Raw genomic sequence first — 18,589 nt, forward strand, 5'->3', positions numbered from 1 at the left:
CATGACATGAGTAAAATTTTAGTAACACAAGTCCTGAATCACAGTAATAGAAGTTGCATTGCAATTCAATCTGACAGATACTAGTCTACATCAATTCCAGATAGATTTTCTGTGAAACTTTTACTGAACTCTCATATGAAAGCTAATACACAAAGATGCCTGCTGCATAAAAAACTAAACAAGAACCATCAAAACATTAGAAGAGCTAGTAATGGTCCCAGAAGCATTCCTGCAGAAACAGAATGGATCATAGACTTGCATTCATTTGAACAATCTTCCAATTTTTTTCTGCAACAAAATGAAGACCAAGATTGCACTTCATATTACTTTCCATCATGCAATTTCTTATCACCTGCCACTCTGGTATTTTTAAAATGTGGTAACATGAAAATTTTCAGGAATGATGAGATGGTCTTCCACAAAGGGTTTTATTGATTTTCAACCCAAGGGTCCATTACCAGGTGTTACATAGACAGTAACTTTTTGGCCCTCCCTGGTGAAGGATGGGTTGGTTCTCAGTTCCTTGGACTCGCTGAAAAGAAACTTAGAATAATTAGATTTCCCAATTTTGCTACAATAAAACTATAAAGTGGAGAATATTAAGTTGAGCTAGAAATTCTGGTCACTTTTTTACCAACTCTTTGGATAACAGATATACAACTAGCATCCAAGAGAGGAATAGAAATGAATACTTAAAATTATGCATTAGAGAAAACATATATTTTTAGTTTGTTAGTGTTGTTAGTTTTTCTGCTACTAGTTCTCACTGAAGCATTTTCATTATGAAATTTCTGAGCACAAATTTAAGACATTCAAAACAAGCACCAAGTTCAAGAATCTTAGTGTCTAAAAACGCTTAGGGATAATGTAATAAAGTATTATCATGCATATCGGTGCATCTTCTCAGTTATCAAGTACATGACACAACCTCTAGCCTTTTACATCTCACCAAATTTGCATTCGATACTTTACTTTATGAACAATTTATCATATACAATTTTAAAATGAAAAATGAAAAAGTGAGTTCATTTGAAGATATCAAATGAATAAAGTCATGCTAAAAAGTACAAGTACTTACAAATGGTCAACCTACCTCTGATATATAACCTAGAAGAAGCATAAATAACTGTTCACAGAATTTGTGATTTATCTCACAAATCAGACCAGAGATGAGGTCATTGGAAATGAAAAAACCATGATAAAAAATTTGCAGGTCATTCTTGATTTCTCACTACCATTGCGAAGCAAATAAACCACTGCCACGAGTTCTCCAACAACATTGAATGGTCTGTCTTCAACTCCAAACCAGAACACAGGAAGTAACAAAGTTTAAGAATCTTTACAACGTCATTTGAAATAATTGCTGGAGTTTCAAAGACAATTGTTAAAAAAAACATAGTCATCATATTGGCAAATTTCAGGGAATAAATTGCTCAAACCAATGTTTCGGAGCAGCAGGGTGGATTTTAAAAGCACGGGAAACAAAATTCCTGTTGCTTGTTGCAACCATGCTTGCAATAGAATATCTTTTGGAAGACAGACCCTTTTCCATAATCCACAAATGGAACCTATACCTGGGCTTAATGCGATTCTCTAAGTCAAAGCACAAGAATGATGGAAAAGTCACCAAAATCTCAAGTGACTGTCCCATTTCCTGACACAAGAAATTAATCTTTTGCTCCAAACGTTCAGGGTTTTGGCGAAGAATCTTGGGATCAACCGTGATCATTTTACAGACCTTTGAAAACTCAATCCCACGATGTAGAAGGCAATCAAATCTCTTTTGTAACTCATCACTTGTTCCGTGCATATAAGAGAAAATATACATGGTCAAAGCATTTTCTCCAAAGCCAATGCCATGCAAGAAGTTCAACTTACTCATATTGTGAATTGGAGATTTAGACACCTCAATAGCCTTCAAAAAACTTGGATAACCTTTATCTCCGACCACTTCGCGATTGTTCGCGACAAAACTAACCAACAAACTATGATTCCCATCCTTAATCTTCTCAAAGAACCACTCATGTAAACCCAAAGCTCTCATCACATTTGGCAGGTTACACAGCTTGACTGTGTCGAACACATGAGCATAGTCCCTCTTAACAATATCAACATCATTGGAACTCATTCCAAAGTGTTTCAACAGCTTCAACACATTGACCTTCCCCATGTTCAAAACAAGTTCCAACAATTCCGGTCCATTCACAATCAATCGTGCCACGTCCTCTTTCTTCGCACCAAACCTACAAAAATACTCAATTGCTTGAACCAACTCCTCTTCCCCATGCTCAACAACAACACCTACACCAACGCCATTGCTCCCTCCAATTAACTCCCCTATGTTATTTCCTCCATTCAAATCATAAAACAACCTTATCTTCCTACACAACCCAACCCAATCATCCACACCATTCCCCTTCTCTTCAACACACTCAGCCAAACCAAACTTCCCAAACAGCAACCTCAGATCACAAAACAAAGCCTCAACCTCAGCACCCTTCTGGCCATCAAACACAAATGGGAAAGCCAAGCATATCCCCACAACCTGCACATTGCAAAAACCATACCCTTTGAATCCATAAAGCCTATCATTCAATTCAAAAGCACCCCACTTGAACACCCACCCACTCTCCTCATACAGCACTCCAAGCTTGTCCCAGGGAAATCCAAATTCGCTGAGAACATAAGCAGCATCCAAAAGGGTCTCATCTTCTGAAAAGAAGAACTTGTTCTGGGGAAACAAAGAGGGGAACTTTGAAGGGTGTATGCCAATGCTCTCAAAGAAGAACTCGAATTCGTTGATGGGGTTGTACCTGAGGAACTTGTTGAGGTTGTGGGGATAGTGGGGAGGGGAGAAAGCACTGAGCTTGGTGATGAGATTTATGAGGGCATTGTTGGAGTTCTTGGAGATTTGATCAGCGAAGGCGTAAGGAATGCAGCGCGTGGCGTGGAGATAATCAGTAACAGACTTCTGCCCCTGTGCTATGGCGAACTGCTTGTACTTCCTAGGGATCTTTGATAGCTTTGAGGTTCTGCAAACATGGCGGTGGAGAGACATGTCTGTTCCAAACCCAGCCAGGGTTTGGTTTCTCTCTCTATCTTCGATTCATCTTTGTTTGATAATGGAAAGGAATAAAAAAAAACTTATTATAAATTCATGGACTAACATATAAAATACTTTCTACAAATTGTTGTTGATATAATTTTTTATTGTGCTTACTCTAAAGTTTAATAATTTATAACTTAATTTGACGAATAATAATTTTGTATACATAATAGTTTTGAAATTTTATAAAAACTATAGACTTTTTTGTTTATTAAATCGTGACTAATATTTAAATATTGATAAGATTATGTTGGAAAAAAAGAACAACCTTCATTCTTAACAGCACCACACCAGTAAAAACACATTTACTATATACATGTGTATTTATTTTATTTTTTATAATAAATGTTTTTATTGTAAATAAATTTTATTTATTTTATATGTAATTTTACAATTAAAAAAATTAATTTTTGAAAAAACAGTCGAATGAAAAAGTAATTAAATTTAAAAACTGATCAAAGTGTAAACTGATAAAATAATAATATTAATTTAAAATATTCATTTAAAGAAATAAAATTAAAAAATAAATATAGACACGAAAAAATTCTCTTTATATATATAATATTTAGATATGGATTTAAAAATTATCTCCAAAAACAATTTATATAAATTGAGAATAAATTATTTTAATATTAAATAATTTTAATATAATTAGTTTTGTTAGGATTGAATTTCATTATTTTAAAACACACAAACTCTTTAAAAATCATTTTTTTAAAGTTTTTTTTGACTTCTTTCTAAGGATTCTTGCTTCCTGTTAATATGTTTAAAAATTGTAGATTGGCTGAGTGATCCTCACAACGAGATCTTCAAGTTTAATCGATTAGTTTCTTAAATAGAGTAAGTTAGTCTTTTACTCCTCTTTTTAGGTATATTTCGTCTTCCTTACATGCTAAACCTTTTTGTTTTAAATGTGAAGTTTAAGTCTTATATGAGACTCTCTACTAATAAGTGGTATTAACGGTGTAGTGTAGGAGCAACTAGGACTTCTTGTGTGTTTGGAGCTATTTTAGGCTTTCTAGAGGGGTTTAATCATCTGTCAGGTAAGGAAAGTTAAATTACCTTGCTTTTAAGAATCTGAGTTGCTTGAAATTGGTTGAAATGTTTATATTAGTGTTTGTGCTGATGAAATATGACATGTTGAGTTTAGTCAGGAGCTTTGAATCGTTTTTAGTGATTGAATGTTGAAATGTGTGATTGAGATTTCATCTGAGGCGAATTGAGTCATTGATTTTGAAGTATTTGGAAAACACTTGAAGGGGGTTGAATAATCTTATAGGAAAACTTTTCGCAAAGGAGATAATTTAACAACTTTGTCAAGGATTAAAAGATTTATATACGTTGTTAAACGTTTGACTTGAAAGTTTTGTTCAAGCTATAAGTTTTCAAACAAATATTTTTCAATCGTTTAAACAGACTTGTTGCAGCTTTTTGATAAAGCTAGCTCTTAATAAAAAGACGTTTGGTGACAAGAGCTTTTATAATGGTTAAGATAATACACAACTGCTGGATTTGTAATAGAATAATTTAGTAAGATTAATGCAATAAACACACGGTTATTTTTATACTGGTTTACTCCACCGAGCTACATCCAGTTCTCCTTTAAGACCTCTTAGAGGGTTCCACTATAATCTTCCACAAGATTACAACTGAGTATTCTCACCACTTCTGGTATCACCTAGTCAAACCAAGTAACCCCCGTTACTTTGACTAAAACTGAGTTTTACCCACTCCTGGTTGTGTAATATTCTTCACCCATTCCTGGTTTCTACTAGACAAACCTGTCTAGCTACCGTTTAACCCATCAAGTTAAGTTTAAGTGTTTGGATTCTTTTCAGAATTTGTAATCAAACAGATCGCTTACAAGTCCATAGACGATTGCTCTTGTTGAAAAGATGTGTGTGTATATATATATATATATATATATATATATATATATATATATATATATAATATAATTCAATCTAATAGACTATTAGAGTTTTCTCTCTTCTTACAACAACAAGCTTATGTTTCTATGAAGCTTGAGAGTATTTTCTTTTTCTTTTGAGCTTTCCTCACTAATATTTTCTTTTTTGTTTGTATGTTTATTCTCTTGCTCTTTTCTACGACATTCTTCAATATATAGGCTTCAAGAAAATGTTCGTTAGATAGTACTTTGCTTTGATCTTTGGATTTTCTTAGCCTTGTCGTAGGTAGCAGCCATTGGTTAAAGTCAAATTGTCAGAGAAGATCCTGCCTAATCAATATTTGAATACAAACAACTCTTGTATGGTTATTGGATCATATAACAACCTTTTTCCAAAAGATCATTTAGTGTACTTTAATATATAAATGACTACAATCCAATGATCTTCACTTGGGGAATTAATAAATTGGCTTACCACACTAACTGCAAAGGAGATGTCAATTTCCAAACTATCTTATATATTGCTTAGGATTTGACATAGGCTCCACTGATTTGGTAGGAGTTTGGTATTAGAATCCATGGGTGTGTCAATAGATTTTGAATTCTTCAACCCAGTTTCCTCCAACATATCCAATACATATTTCCTTTTATATATAAAAATTCCACCATTGGATTGTGTCACCTCAATACCCAAGAAATATCTAAGTTTGCAAAGATCTTTAGTCTAAAAATAGTGACAAAGATGTTGTTTCATCTGGGAAATGACATGGTTCTCACTATAAGAATAATGTCACCAACATATACTATCAAGTAGACACATACAACACTCAAGTGATGATAAAAGACTAAATGATCTGCATCACACCGCTTCATACTAAAATGTTGAACAAAACTACTAAATCTTCCAAATCAGGCCTTAAGAGACTATTTTAGGCCATATAAATATTTGCAATGATGACATACCAATCCAAAAGACTTTCCCTAAGCAACAAATCCTGAAGGTTGCTCCATATAAATCACTTCCTGCAAATCTCCATTAAGGAACACATTTTTTACATCCACTTAATAAAGAGATCGAAGAACAACCATGACTATAAATAAATGAACAAAAGCCATATTTGTCACTACAAAAAAAGTATCACCATAATCTAACTAAAAAAATTATGTGTAATATTTAGCCATAAGACCAGTTTTAAAAAGATGACTAGTACCATCAAGACTAACGTTGATAGCAAAAAAAACCCCATAAAGTGATGTCTTAGCCCATCTTGGTTGACATTAGACCATGCTAGAATAATAACAAAGTAACAAAAAACAAGTAACTAGATAAAAGATAAATATAAGATATTTAATAATCTAAGATATTTAATAAAAAAAACTAAAAATATATGAATAATAAGTATTTAACTTAATATGTTTCTAATTATTAATTAAAAATTAATTTTTCTTTTATTATTTAAATCATTAATTTTAAAACAATCCCTGATTTTATAGTAATTGGTTTAGTAAATGAAAGTTTTATCTCTAAATAAATCACTAATTTAAAAACAAAATTGACTATAATGATTACAGTATTTAATCACAAAATTCAGTTATTATTTATTATTTTTTAGTAGTGAAAATCATTAATGATTCCATAAACATGGAATCTACATACTTGCATTCAAATCTTTAAAAAAATGTCTCAAAAATCCATATAATCTAACATCATATTATAATGTCATTATGTTATGGATGTAGAGTTGACCATGAAAGAAAAGAAAAGACTTTTTCACATTTTGAGTCGATGATCTCTAAGTTAGTAACCAAGTAAATATTCTAAAAGGATATTCATTGAAATATATTGAGTTAATTCATGCAAAGATTATTGAAATATATTTTCTAATTTTATAAAAGGATATTCATTTTCTCTTATACCTTGGGATATTTAATAATGATTTCAAGATTATAAGTTATTGGTATAAAATAAACACTACAATTTTTCTTCCTCTTCCTAAAGTTTATGTGGCTTCTCTAAATAGAACAAGACTTTGAAAGAAAAATGTTTATCTTGTAATGACGGTTGAAAACATATGTAAAACAAAGTATATGCAAAACATGATTTAGAGTTCATCATCACAATTCTACACATTGACTTCAAATCATAGAAAAACTCACAGCATTATCTTTCTTTGTCCTTAAATGAAAAATTAATCTACTTCAAGCATTACTTGAACCTTGATCTAGGCAAAAGCTTTGTAAACACATTACTTGAACCTTCTCAATTTTGACCTCCTTATACTCAATAACAACTTTCATGAAGTATAGTCTAACATATTTTGTATTTCATTATCTTTAGATAAATATGATAATAAACTAGAAGAATAAAACTTTGACCATGTTAGTGAATAATCACACAATCTTACATGATGTCTATCTTTCCCATCCTCTTCTTCAATCACAATTTTTTCGTCGGTCCTTGAGACGATATACTCTACCTAACTAGTAAATAAGGTCACAAAAAATTGTAAAATGACCTTTTAACTAATTGTAATTCCAAACAATGTAAGCACATGATTAAAAATAAACTTTTTAATACCAACATGTATAATTACTATGTACAAATTTTCCTGTAATAACTTTGTTCTAGACAAATCATTTATACATTATGCCAAATAATAATGTTTTATTCCTATATCTTAATATTCATTTCAAAGTCTTATCTCTAATAAGACCATAACAAATTACATTCTATCTAATAAATTATAATTTGAAATAATGTAAAGACATGTATAAAAAAAATCACATTTTTCTATCAACATCTCCAACCTAATAAATATCTTTGTAACAACTATATATTATAAGTATATACTACACTTCAAAACATTAATATATCTTAGTATCCATAATTTGAAATGATACTAACAAAATCAAAATATAAAATAATTACATCAATATAGTGGATATATTACAATGAATAATGTGATAATAATTACATTATGATATGTTATAATGAATAATATGATAATATTTTCATAATAAATAGTAAACAGATATAGTTATTACTGAACCTAATATATAATGATTTGTTACTACAACTCATTGTAGGTTCACTTATAATTTTAATCTTGTTTTAAAACTATTTACTTATAGTTATTCTTATTTTCATCTATGATTTTAGAAGTAATTCTGAATTTGCTTAAAATTAATATTTTGCATGATAGGAGTTCATTAGACTGCCACTTATGACACATTTCTGTCTTTGAGTGTCTTCCTTAGAAAATATGATGGATCTTAGAGAAGTTCTATAATAATTAATGTCACTTTTATGTTTTATATTTAGTAACAGTGGGACCCATTTAATGATGACACAAAAACATACATCTAGTTATCTATCATCATCTCTATGATGAGATCATGATTCCAAAGTGAAATCACATCTTTTTCTCCCTCTTCTACTCTACAAATTCATCAGTCAACCATGAAAAAAAGCAACTTTTCCTTTTCAACTCAACAGAAAACACAAGCAAACCACATGACTATCATAAATAAATAAATAAATAAGTAAATACATTGGTAAAATAATAATACAATTTAGGATTCTTAATATAAATAACTTATCAAAATAAATTTTGAAATTTTGTAATATTATTGTTGCACTGAACATGTATAATTTTGATGTTAGAATAAATTAAAATTATCACTTTACTGATTTTATAGAAAATATCATTTTTTAAAAAAGAGTTAGAAGATTAATAATAAAACTACCTATATTTATCAAATTAAATGTTTCTTTAAATAAAAAATCACATCAATAATAACTAATATTACTTCTACCATTTTCTTATTTTAGTATTAGATTTCAATTCTACTCTTTTAAATAATATATATATATATATATATATATATATATATATATATTAATATGAATAAGTATATATTGACCATATACTATTTTTTATACACTATTATTAAATAAAAAGTATGTTTGTATAAAAAAATTATATAGTTTTCTTGCAAATACTTTTTAAGTAAGGATACAAATTTTTGAAACTGCTATAATATTATTTTATACTACATTTTGTACTTTTATGTAAAAAAATATAGTTTTTAGAATTATTTTACTTTATTTTTTTAGTAAGACTATTTTTTATTTTATTAAACTAAAATAATTCTATTTTGTGATTCTCGATCCAAACAATAATTGATGTATCTCCTATATTCAAACAATAATTAATTAATTTTTCTTTTAAATATACTTATTTTAAAATATGTGCATGCGAGTACAACTTGTTTGTATTGATCATACATGTTTATTAAACTCTTTAAATATAAATATTAAAATTAAAATTAAGATAAATAGGTTAAAAATAATACATTTTATTAATACTAATAGATAAAACTAAATAACACAAGCCAAATGTTTTAAATTCATTATAAATTTCTTATCCTATTTAATTTTTGAATTAAAAAGAAAAGAAAATATCTTTAACTGGTTGCAGGTAGTAATGCATGCTTAAATAAAGGTGCATAAAATATCTTAAAGTGCATTGTAACTAAAACCATAAAATTTAACGTTGGTCAACTTAAAAATATAAAAATCCTAAATCAGGTAAGTTACTTCTCTCGTCATTATCCTTCAACCCTGTGCAATAAATGAATTTCGGAACTCCAAAAACAAGACTTGAATGCATCATTCTCATCTTTTTCACAGCACAACACAACCATGGTTAAAAAGCAACCACATTTTAATGGTATATGTATTTAAGCTTTGAAATTCATCATAGGACAATGTTGCTTTGTAGTACCCAGTACAAACCATGTCATATGATGATTGAACCAATTTGGCTCTCTGACACATCTCATCATTAACTCTATTGTGCCTATTTACTCTTTCTCAGCTTTCTCTTTCACACCCTCTTCAGTAGTATTTATCTCTCTCTATAGATATCTATATATCTATAGATATATACACACACTTCTGTGTTCTGTTCTTTTCCTGTTCTTCAAAAAGCTTCCCTCACTGCCACTAAAGTCTACCCATTTGCTAATCTCTTCTACACAGTCCAAAATCAAAGAAAAGTCTTCACTTTGACCAACAATGGCTGAAAAAGATGATGGTTTGGGATTGGGGTTGAGTTTGAGATGGGGAGAAAATGATGATAATAACATGAATGAACAACACCCTTTCATCATGCACAAACCTCCTCATCCTGTTCCAAACCAAAGGGCTTCTTCTTTCAATAGTTTGTTCCATTTCCATGGTAAAGTTTCTAATCACAATCTCTTCCTTTTTTTTCAATTCATTCCTTCATCCTGGTTTCTAGTTTCTTCCAAATGTTTATTTTTGAAAACAAAAAAACTTTCCTTTTTCTTCTTTCATACACATTTTTTTTGGCTGAAATAAGAAACCCATTTCTCATAATTTTCATGCTGTGAAGAACACTCGTCTTTGATTTTTTTGTTGTTGATATTTTAGTAGAAAATCATGCAAACAGGAACAAGGTATTTTCTTTTTTCCATTTTTTGTAAAGTCTGAAAATTCTTTGTTAAACTACTCCTTTTATCGTTGCTAAGGTGCGTCTCATGTGACCAATCGAAGCTCTGAGCCACCACCGTTCTTCTTTGGAATAGACGTGAACTTGCCACCACCACCATCGGTGGCACCATGCTACGAGGAGAACGGTGTGTCTTCGCCAAACAGTGCAGTTTCGAGCATCAGCGGGAAGAGGAGCGAAAGAGAGGAGAATGAGAGGGGGTCATGTTCTCGAGGCGGAAGTGAAGATGATGACGGCGGAGGATGCGGTGGTGATGCCGATGGCGACACATCGAGGAAGAAGCTCAGGTTGTTGAAAGAACAGGCCTTGGTGCTTGAAGAAACATTCAAGGAACACAACACTCTGAATCCTGTGAGTCAAACATAATAAAAGAGTTGTAATTTCTATTGCAATGATAATGCCTATTTTGGAATAATCAAACTCGTAACCACAAAACTTAGATACTGTTTCCAAGTGATTTCGGTGTTAGTTTGATTTAGAATTGAAGTTTATGCAATGTGCTACAAAAGAGGTTTTTGTCCAAATAGATTTCTGATTGAATATTTTCTGTTAGTCATTTTGGCTGAAAGTGTGGTAGAACTGAACACCTCGAAGCTGAAAATATGGTGGCGGTGACATAACACCAAAAGCATTACATTCCAGCCAAAATGGTGGTCTTAATCAGGCAAGATGAAACCATACATCTTTCATCCGAAATTGTGGTCATGGTGACACAAAACTGAGAACCTTTTGGCAGAAATTGTGCATAACCGAGAACCTTTTGGCAGAAATTGTGGTTATAGTGCGACCATTGTGGCTGAAATTGTGGTTGAATAACTTACTTAATCTCGTTTAAATTGACTCCAATGTCTAACTTTTGTGATAAATCATTCTGACTTTCTTCTTTTCACAAAGTAACAGTAAAATTATTGAGGAAAGTGATTGAAATTGTAAAAATCAGTTGCTAAATCAAACTTTGTTTATAATTTCAGGATAGGATGAGGTTTATTCTGAATTATTCATTTGTGTTGGAAGTATGATTCAATGCTGGCATTTAGTCTCAAAATTATTTTTGTTATTTGTAGAAACAAAAGCAAGCTTTGGCAAAGCAGTTGAATCTGAATCCTAGACAGGTTGAAGTGTGGTTTCAAAACAGAAGAGCAAGGTGAGGATATTCATCCAAGGGACATTCTTGACACTTTTGTATATGATTACTGAATGATGAATATTGTGTTGTGACATTGTTCATTGTCTTTCTTCAGACAAGTTTTTGTAATATGTATGCCCCACTGCGTTGTTATGTATTTAGAAGGATTTGTTGTTCCCCATCAATGCCATTCTTCTTTAACAGTAACTTCAAGACAACTCCAACTTTCATGATGAGATTTGACCAATTTGAATGTGATCAATAACACAACTTTTGTGAGACATCAAAGTATATAAAGTTCTGGATGGTTTAGATTTTAATTTTTTGAAATAAAACACAGGCATGTGTAAATAACTTACATGTGTATGCTGGGGCCACAGCACTGACAAACATGTAATAATTTGGTGATGATGGATTTTGAAGTCAAATTTTGGAACCTTTGGTGTTTACTTGAGTTCATTCATTTTTTCATTAGTTAATGGAAATACACAAATTTCCAATTTTACAATGATAAACTAATAAAGTGATATAAACTAGTAAAGTAAAGTGTGATTGACAACGAAAATTGATGTGGCTTTGTTGTTGTGTGTCGTGTCACGTGTTACTTTGTCTTGCATTGTGTAATGAAAAAAAGAAAGTGATGTGAATGCTTTTGGTTCAATAGGACCAAGCTGAAGCAGACTGAAGTGGATTGTGAATACTTAAAGAGGTGCTATGAGAATCTAACGGAGGACAATAGGAGGCTACAGAAGGAAGTACAAGAGCTAAGAGCATTGAAGTTTTCCCCACAGCTCTACACGCACATGAACCCTCCAACCACTCTTACAATGTGCCCTTCCTGTGAGCGTGTTGCTGTCTCATCTGCATCCTCCTCATCGGCCGCCATGCCTTCTGTGCCGCCTCCAAGCAATCACAACCCATTAGGCCCTACCATCCGGCGGCCGGTGCCTGTCAACCCTTGGGCGGCGATGTCAATTCAGCACCGTCCCCCACCATAATTTATGACTCCTGGCTGTGGTGGTAGGGTAAAGATCAGGATTGATGCTAAGACATTTTTAGGTGGTAGACAGAAATGAATCAACAAAATAGATGTTAGATGTTGGTTACTTGCTAGGTATTGAGGTTGGGAAATTCTATTTGCTCCCTTATTTTTTTGTTGCACTTTCCTTTCTTATTTATATTCCAAAAATTAATTTCTAGAATGCACAATACTGTTCTAGAAATTAGTTTTTGTATTGTATAAATACAATTTTGAAAATACATTCCAAAAACTAATTTCCAGAATGTAAAAAAAGGTGGGAATTGTAAAGAGGAAAAAGGTAAGCAAATGGAATTATCATGGTTTTGGTTATGAGCTCTTTTTGTCTAGACTTATTTTATTTTGAGCCTGAATAGAACATGCTTTAGTGAACTTTAGGATGTGTAAAGTTTGGATATGTTAAAGCAGTTAGTGTTTTCATATGTTAGGCTTGGAAAGATTGAAAAGTGAGTTAGAATAATGTGTTTTATCTTATTTTATTTATTCCTTTTCATTGGGTTTGTGATGCCACATGGTGAGATGAGAGGTGGGATTTTGTGCAAGATATGGGAGGGTGACAGAATCAAAGGGATTCCCATGAAGGGAGAGTGAGTGTGGTCTCATTTAGAAATGATTTTCTGCATCTTTTGCTCTGATTCCCATCTTTTTTGGTCTAATATGCTTGGGACATGGGGTTGGGTGAGTCAGATTGTGGGACTCAACTTTGGCTCTTTCTGCACACTTCATTCTCCTTAAGATGTGGATTTCCAATACCCTTTTTCAAGAACTGAACAGTAAACACCGAAGGTAAAAAAAATGTATGTTTACGCACTAGTGAGTGGTGACAGAGCTTGTATCATCATCATGTGTGTGTGTGTCAAAGTAAAGTTTTTCCAAAGGGAAGTAATTAACAAGCATGATTAAAGGTAGCCTCATGGGCCATATCAGAGCCATGGCTACAACTTTCAAGTTGTAACTTTGGCCAATGCTGTTTTTGAGAGTGTTTCCCTTTTGGATTTGACTTTGGTTTTTGGTTTTATTATCAGATTTGTTTACAAAGAATTTGTCTGTGTGGCTGGTGCCGTGTGAATTTGATCCCCTAACAACCCTTCAACTATTTATTTGTTCCACTTTAAGCTCTTTTTTCCTGCTAAAGATATTATTACCTGACATATAGTAATATAAAGCCTATTTAGCAGTTACCATGTGTTGATGTTCAGTGTAATGTTAGTTCATTTTCTTCTTTACTTTTTCTGCTGAGGTTACACAATTCTTTAGGCATTAAAAGCACTAACAGCTCTCTTTAGTGTGTTCTAGACATGTTAGATTATTTTGATAATACATTACAATTAGAATAAATTATAATCACTTTTTATCTGTGTAACTTTGTTGATAACCAAGTTTACGCCAATAAGTTTGATTATTTAAAAAAAAAGATTATACGTAGTAAATCAGCAAAATAGGGTATGTGGTTGATTATGGCTGTAATATATTAATTAGATACATGGATAATTTGGGGATTACAACTTTTAAAAGTAAAACAAAAAGTGTCCCATGGATAGCTGAAATATCTAGGAAATAAGCTAAAAAAAAGATGAGATGGATGTGTAGGTGTAATTAATATAGTCTTTTTATACTCTTTATTTCTCCTGAATTAATTTCGTTCATGTTATTATTTCAAGTGATATAATGTTACGTAAAAGTCAGGTAAATATTATCTCACGTAAGCTGCAATTAAATTTTCAAAATAAGAAAAATAAAAGAATGAATTTGCCAACTTACAAAATCCAATTAAGAATTCTTTTGTAATGGGGTACAGTCCAGCAACAAGAAAAAAAACAGTAAGAGAACTTAAATGGTACTGCACTTCATTCTCATTTCGGGAAAAATCCCCATGTTGCCAAACATTGACAGTAAAATACGCAGAACAAGGACAAGAAAATTAGAGAAAATTGTATGACAAAAAGAAGATCTCGAGAGAGATAGAATGGATCATTTCCAACAACTTTTCTCCCCCACTCTCTTCAAATGGCTCCTTCTAATATTATTCCTTATCCTTCAATTAGGTGTTAGTTATTCTGGACCGAACGCCCTCTCAGCTAATGACTCTTTTGCCTTGTTCTGCCTTATTACAGTTTTACAATCAAAATGTATTGAAGTTCTCCAAAAGTAATTCAATACTCCATAGGTCAGGGAAAAATGTGTTTTGTGACAATGCTGGAGGTAAGTTATGAAGTTAGAAGCTCCTCTAAAAGTGCTTTGATGTTTCAGATTTTTCAATGAGTATTGAAAAGGTAAAGTTCATATTACTTTGAATCCAACAATCCAACATTAATATATTTCCCTGATACTTCACTACATTGATTGCTGTAGTCTTGCATAGACAAGAAAAATCAAAAACACCAAAGGAAAAGAACAAAAAATTCAAATATAAAGGTAGTTCAGAAATCAAACTGTATGTACAGTATCAGTCAGAAAACGTAGGATGCAACCAAGTCCTGCTTTCTCTGTCAATTTTTCATGAATCCGAAGACATTGATCGCATGTGGGACGATCTCCGGTAGCTAAGCCTCTATACAAGTACCTAAGGAAGATAACCTCTTAGGAAAGAAAATGGTGCAAGAATATCATTAGCAATCTACTGGTTACTATCATATTGTTAAATACCATAGTTATCCACCACAGTTAACATTAATATTGTTAAATGAAAGACTCGTTTAAGGCCTTAGCTTTCTTAAAAATGTGAAAGAACAGAAGAAAGTGTTGTTTTCAAAGAATTTCTGTTGAGGGAATATCTTAGGTGGAGTTCTTTTTGCTAAACAAGTTGTAGATGACATTAGGCAATGGAAAGGAAGAAAAGCTAGAAACTGGTTTCAGTAAAGGGAACAGGGAATATGCTTATTTTGAAAATAATAGGATACGATACTATACGTTCTTAGTGAATCCAAATGCAGAACTGGAAAATAATGCTTCCAGAGTCTTAAGACGACTCTTAAGACTTAAGACTTAAATGTGAAGCGGTGTTTGGTGGTTTAATTGAAATATGGAATGAAGAAAGGTTGGAGATAAACAGAATGGCCAGTGTGAGTTGAAGTGAGGTTGTGGAAAGGGATTTGGATGCTTGAAGAAGAAGATGGCTCAGTGATTGGAAGGTGACTAGACGAGACCTTTTTGGAATCATAGTCATGACTACCAAGTGAATTTGCACTCTGGAGTTCTCTCAACAGATGAACAATTTCATATCACTCAAAAGTGCTTTTACAAAGATAAAGAATGGTATTTATAATAACCCAAGCTCGTGCAAGCTCAATTAATCACCCATACAAAGTGTATCAGCTGCAAAGTGGCAGGACACGTTGAGCAAGGTGACATTTTAAAAACCTGACAGGTGTTAAAGTTCTAAGCTGGATCAGTTGAAATGGTAGATTCGATCTGGCTTTAAAAACAGTGGATAGAGGCATTTCTTTGTGGTCTGGACATAGACATGCTATTCTTTTTCTTCTGTAAGAAAGATATTTGGGGAAATGTTGTGTTTTGTTGTAGGTTTTAAACTTTACAGGAACTGCATGATCCGCATATTAGTATGGCTAAAAGCAGTCTGATATGCATATTACTGTAACTTCCTAATCTATATATCATCCTATTAGGACTGTAATTTTGTCATAATTACCTTCGAATTATATATTAAAAAACCCAATAAAATCCCTGATAATATTCACTACAAAATTTATATGAACTTTGCTTTCTCTAAATAACACATACAGAAATCAGAAGGCTTCTAAAAAATTAGGACAGAAACAGCCTACAGGAATTCCAGAATGAAATAAGGTTGAATGCAGAATTGTATAGCAGAGAAGATCAAGAGATTATGCCATTTCGTTCCTAATTAATAACCGTTAATTTCCCCACACTATAAAACATCCCTTTAGAATGTTATTCCCACCATCTACATCACAGGTTTACTTTACCAAAAGATTATCATTCCATTTCTGAAAATAAAAAATATATGCACTATGTTAATTACAGTCCATATTCCTATATCTAGCAGTGATGGATCTTTAAAGAGGAGGTTTTTATTGGGAAGACAGTAACACTAATGAGACTTGAGTCCAACTACATAAAATATTGATATTACTCTCAACCTAAAACCTTAAGGTAATGTGTTTGAGTTTTTATTCTTATATAGTGCTCAACTTTTCTAATCATTAACTATAAACCTCATAATTTTAACATCATGCAAGCAATGCTGTACTAAACAAATGACAAGCTAGCCAAATTACAACTGAAAAGAAAAAAGAATGCAAGCAAGATATACTTCACTCACTTCATTAGGATATCATAGTACTCAGGATCCAATGAAGAAAGCATCCCATCCACATCTTTTATAGCCATGATAGCTCTGTGCACCACAAGCCAGTGTGCTGACTGGCAAAAACAAAAGACAAAAGGTAAATTAAAATATGCCACAATTTCAAGTTTCAACATATTACAGAAAATTCCATTACAATTGTAAATGTAATCAAAGGAATAGTCTTTACAGGTTGAACTTGGATTTAAACGGGGTGGGGAAACATTGTTTTTGTTTCTCAGCAATCAAAATCAAAGGTATGCACAAATATTTTTAAGTATCAAACTCTAAAATGTAAAAAGAAAACATAAAAAGAAATCCAAAATACATGAAAAATATGGTATGGATTTCAAGAAATTAGAAAACATCAATTGAATTGCACGAGATCTCCAAAAGTAACAACAGGGGACAGAAACTAGACATTGTTGGTAGCTGAAAAGAGCTTAAGAATGATGATGATAATAAGAAGAACAAATTACACCGACACTTCCCATGATTTCTTTGAAATTCACATGATCTTACTTTTGCTTTTGTACAGTATCTCTCCTTAATTGATTGAAATAAATTACAAAGACACTTCTATTATACATGAGAGGCATTACACTATGTGTTCCTAAAAGGAGCCACATTAAGCGAGGAATTTTATGTAAATTTGGAAGAAATCATGAGTATCAGGGTAGTTTTCCAACTAATTAAACACTGCTTCAGTTCCACAATGATCCAAATAAAATGCAAACACAAACACTATCACAAAAGAACAGTTAATTATCAAATTTTCTTTCCAAAAAAGATGAAAAAAAAAATGTAAGAAAAATACACAAAAACAAAAGGAGGGGTGAGGGAGAAACCTTGCAACGCTCATCCCCAATGATGGCGTATGTGCCTTCAAGGGCGGTTTTAAGAGCTTCCACAGGTTTATACCTGAAATTGCATCCCACACCACAGATGATGATGATTATAAACAAACAAATAGAGAGAATTAATTGATGGATGCAGTGATGAGAGAAGAAAAGGAGTAGAGGGGTTGGTACTGTTTGAGTAAAGTTTCGATCTTGCGGGATTTGTGTTCAATTCTGGTGATAATGGCCTCTGCATTATCTGCTTCCACGAACCCTTCTGCACCTGCCATTTTCTATTTTCTTCTTTTCCTCTTCCTTTCACCAAACCAAGCCAGACAAGCTGAGGGTGGAAGAACTACCTTACCTCGTCAGGTGGGTCCTATGTTCTTCACTAGAAACCAATGCTTGCTTGTTAAAAATTAAAAAAAAAAACAAATTTGAAGGGACAGAAATTTTAATGGAAACAACAAAAACGATGTATCAATTAATTATGAGAATAAAATATATATATCTCCATGTGTAAAATGATTTTGAACTTTCATTCAATCATAAATAATTATTAGATATTAATTTACATCACGATAAATTAAGTCAAATGTCACATATGAAGCAAATTTACACAGTTTATTTAAATTATGATTTTAAACTTATGATTGAATTGAAAATTTATATCACATAAATTATACATACAAATTTATATTAATAT

At 31.9% G+C, this 18,589-nt stretch overlaps 3 protein-coding genes across 4 annotated transcripts; 1 reads left to right on the plus strand and 2 right to left on the minus strand.

Moving 5' to 3' along the window:
• Window positions 1-34: 34 nt before the first annotated feature.
• LOC108347485 (transcription termination factor MTEF18, mitochondrial) lies at window positions 35-3,136 on the minus strand. Of its 2 annotated transcripts, XM_017586757.2 has the most exons (2): window positions 1,575-3,136; window positions 35-532 (listed from the first exon to the last, which is right to left on the minus strand). In XM_017586757.2, exons 1-2 carry the CDS (start codon window positions 3,056-3,058, stop codon window positions 439-441), a joined length of 1,578 nt encoding a protein of 525 aa, XP_017442246.1. In that variant the 5' UTR covers window positions 3,059-3,136; the 3' UTR covers window positions 35-438. The 2 variants fall into 2 exon arrangements, with proteins under 2 accessions (XP_017442246.1, XP_052724386.1); XM_052868426.1 differs by lacking the exon at window positions 35-532 and having other exon boundaries at window positions 1,075-3,136.
• Window positions 3,137-9,978: 6,842 nt separating this feature from the next.
• Window positions 9,979-13,029, plus strand: LOC108346978 (homeobox-leucine zipper protein HAT3). The gene is made up of 4 exons (XM_017586057.2): window positions 9,979-10,258; window positions 10,572-10,903; window positions 11,617-11,696; window positions 12,343-13,029. The coding sequence occupies exons 1-4, from the start codon at window positions 10,096-10,098 to the stop codon at window positions 12,674-12,676; spliced, it is 909 nt and encodes a 302-aa protein (XP_017441546.1). The 5' UTR covers window positions 9,979-10,095; the 3' UTR covers window positions 12,677-13,029.
• Window positions 13,030-14,979: 1,950 nt separating this feature from the next.
• On the minus strand, window positions 14,980-18,296 carry LOC108346994 (actin-related protein 2/3 complex subunit 5A). The gene is made up of 4 exons (XM_017586079.2): window positions 18,076-18,296; window positions 17,893-17,965; window positions 17,021-17,121; window positions 14,980-15,280 (listed from the first exon to the last, which is right to left on the minus strand). Exons 1-4 carry the CDS (start codon window positions 18,171-18,173, stop codon window positions 15,145-15,147), a joined length of 408 nt encoding a protein of 135 aa, XP_017441568.1. The 5' UTR covers window positions 18,174-18,296; the 3' UTR covers window positions 14,980-15,144.
• Between the last annotated feature and the right edge of the window lie 293 nt (window positions 18,297-18,589).

The sequence above is a fragment of the Vigna angularis genome, chromosome 9 (assembly GCF_016808095.1).
Source record: "Vigna angularis cultivar LongXiaoDou No.4 chromosome 9, ASM1680809v1, whole genome shotgun sequence".
Lineage (NCBI taxonomy): Eukaryota > Viridiplantae > Streptophyta > Magnoliopsida > Fabales > Fabaceae > Vigna > Vigna angularis.

Bases quoted from the DNA above. Each gene is read 5' to 3' on its own strand.
- LOC108346978 (XM_017586057.2), top strand. From the start codon at position 10,096: ATGGCTGAAAAAGATGATGGTTTGGGATTGGGGTTGAGTTTGAGATGG. The intron at 10,259-10,571 runs GTAAAGTTTCTA...ATCGTTGCTAAG, and splicing joins TAGTTTGTTCCATTTCCATG to GTGCGTCTCATGTGACCAAT. The intron at 10,904-11,616 runs GTGAGTCAAACA...TGTTATTTGTAG, and splicing joins AACACAACACTCTGAATCCT to AAACAAAAGCAAGCTTTGGC.
- LOC108346994 (XM_017586079.2), bottom strand. From the start codon at position 18,173: ATGGCAGGTGCAGAAGGGTTCGTGGAAGCAGATAATGCAGAGGCCATT. The intron at 17,966-18,075 runs GTACCAACCCCT...ATGCAATTTCAG, and splicing joins ATCGAAACTTTACTCAAACA to GTATAAACCTGTGGAAGCTC. The intron at 17,122-17,892 runs GTTTCTCCCTCA...TGTTTTTGCCAG, and splicing joins TTGGGGATGAGCGTTGCAAG to TCAGCACACTGGCTTGTGGT.
- LOC108347485 (XM_052868426.1), bottom strand. From the start codon at position 3,058: ATGTCTCTCCACCGCCATGTTTGCAGAACCTCAAAGCTATCAAAGATC.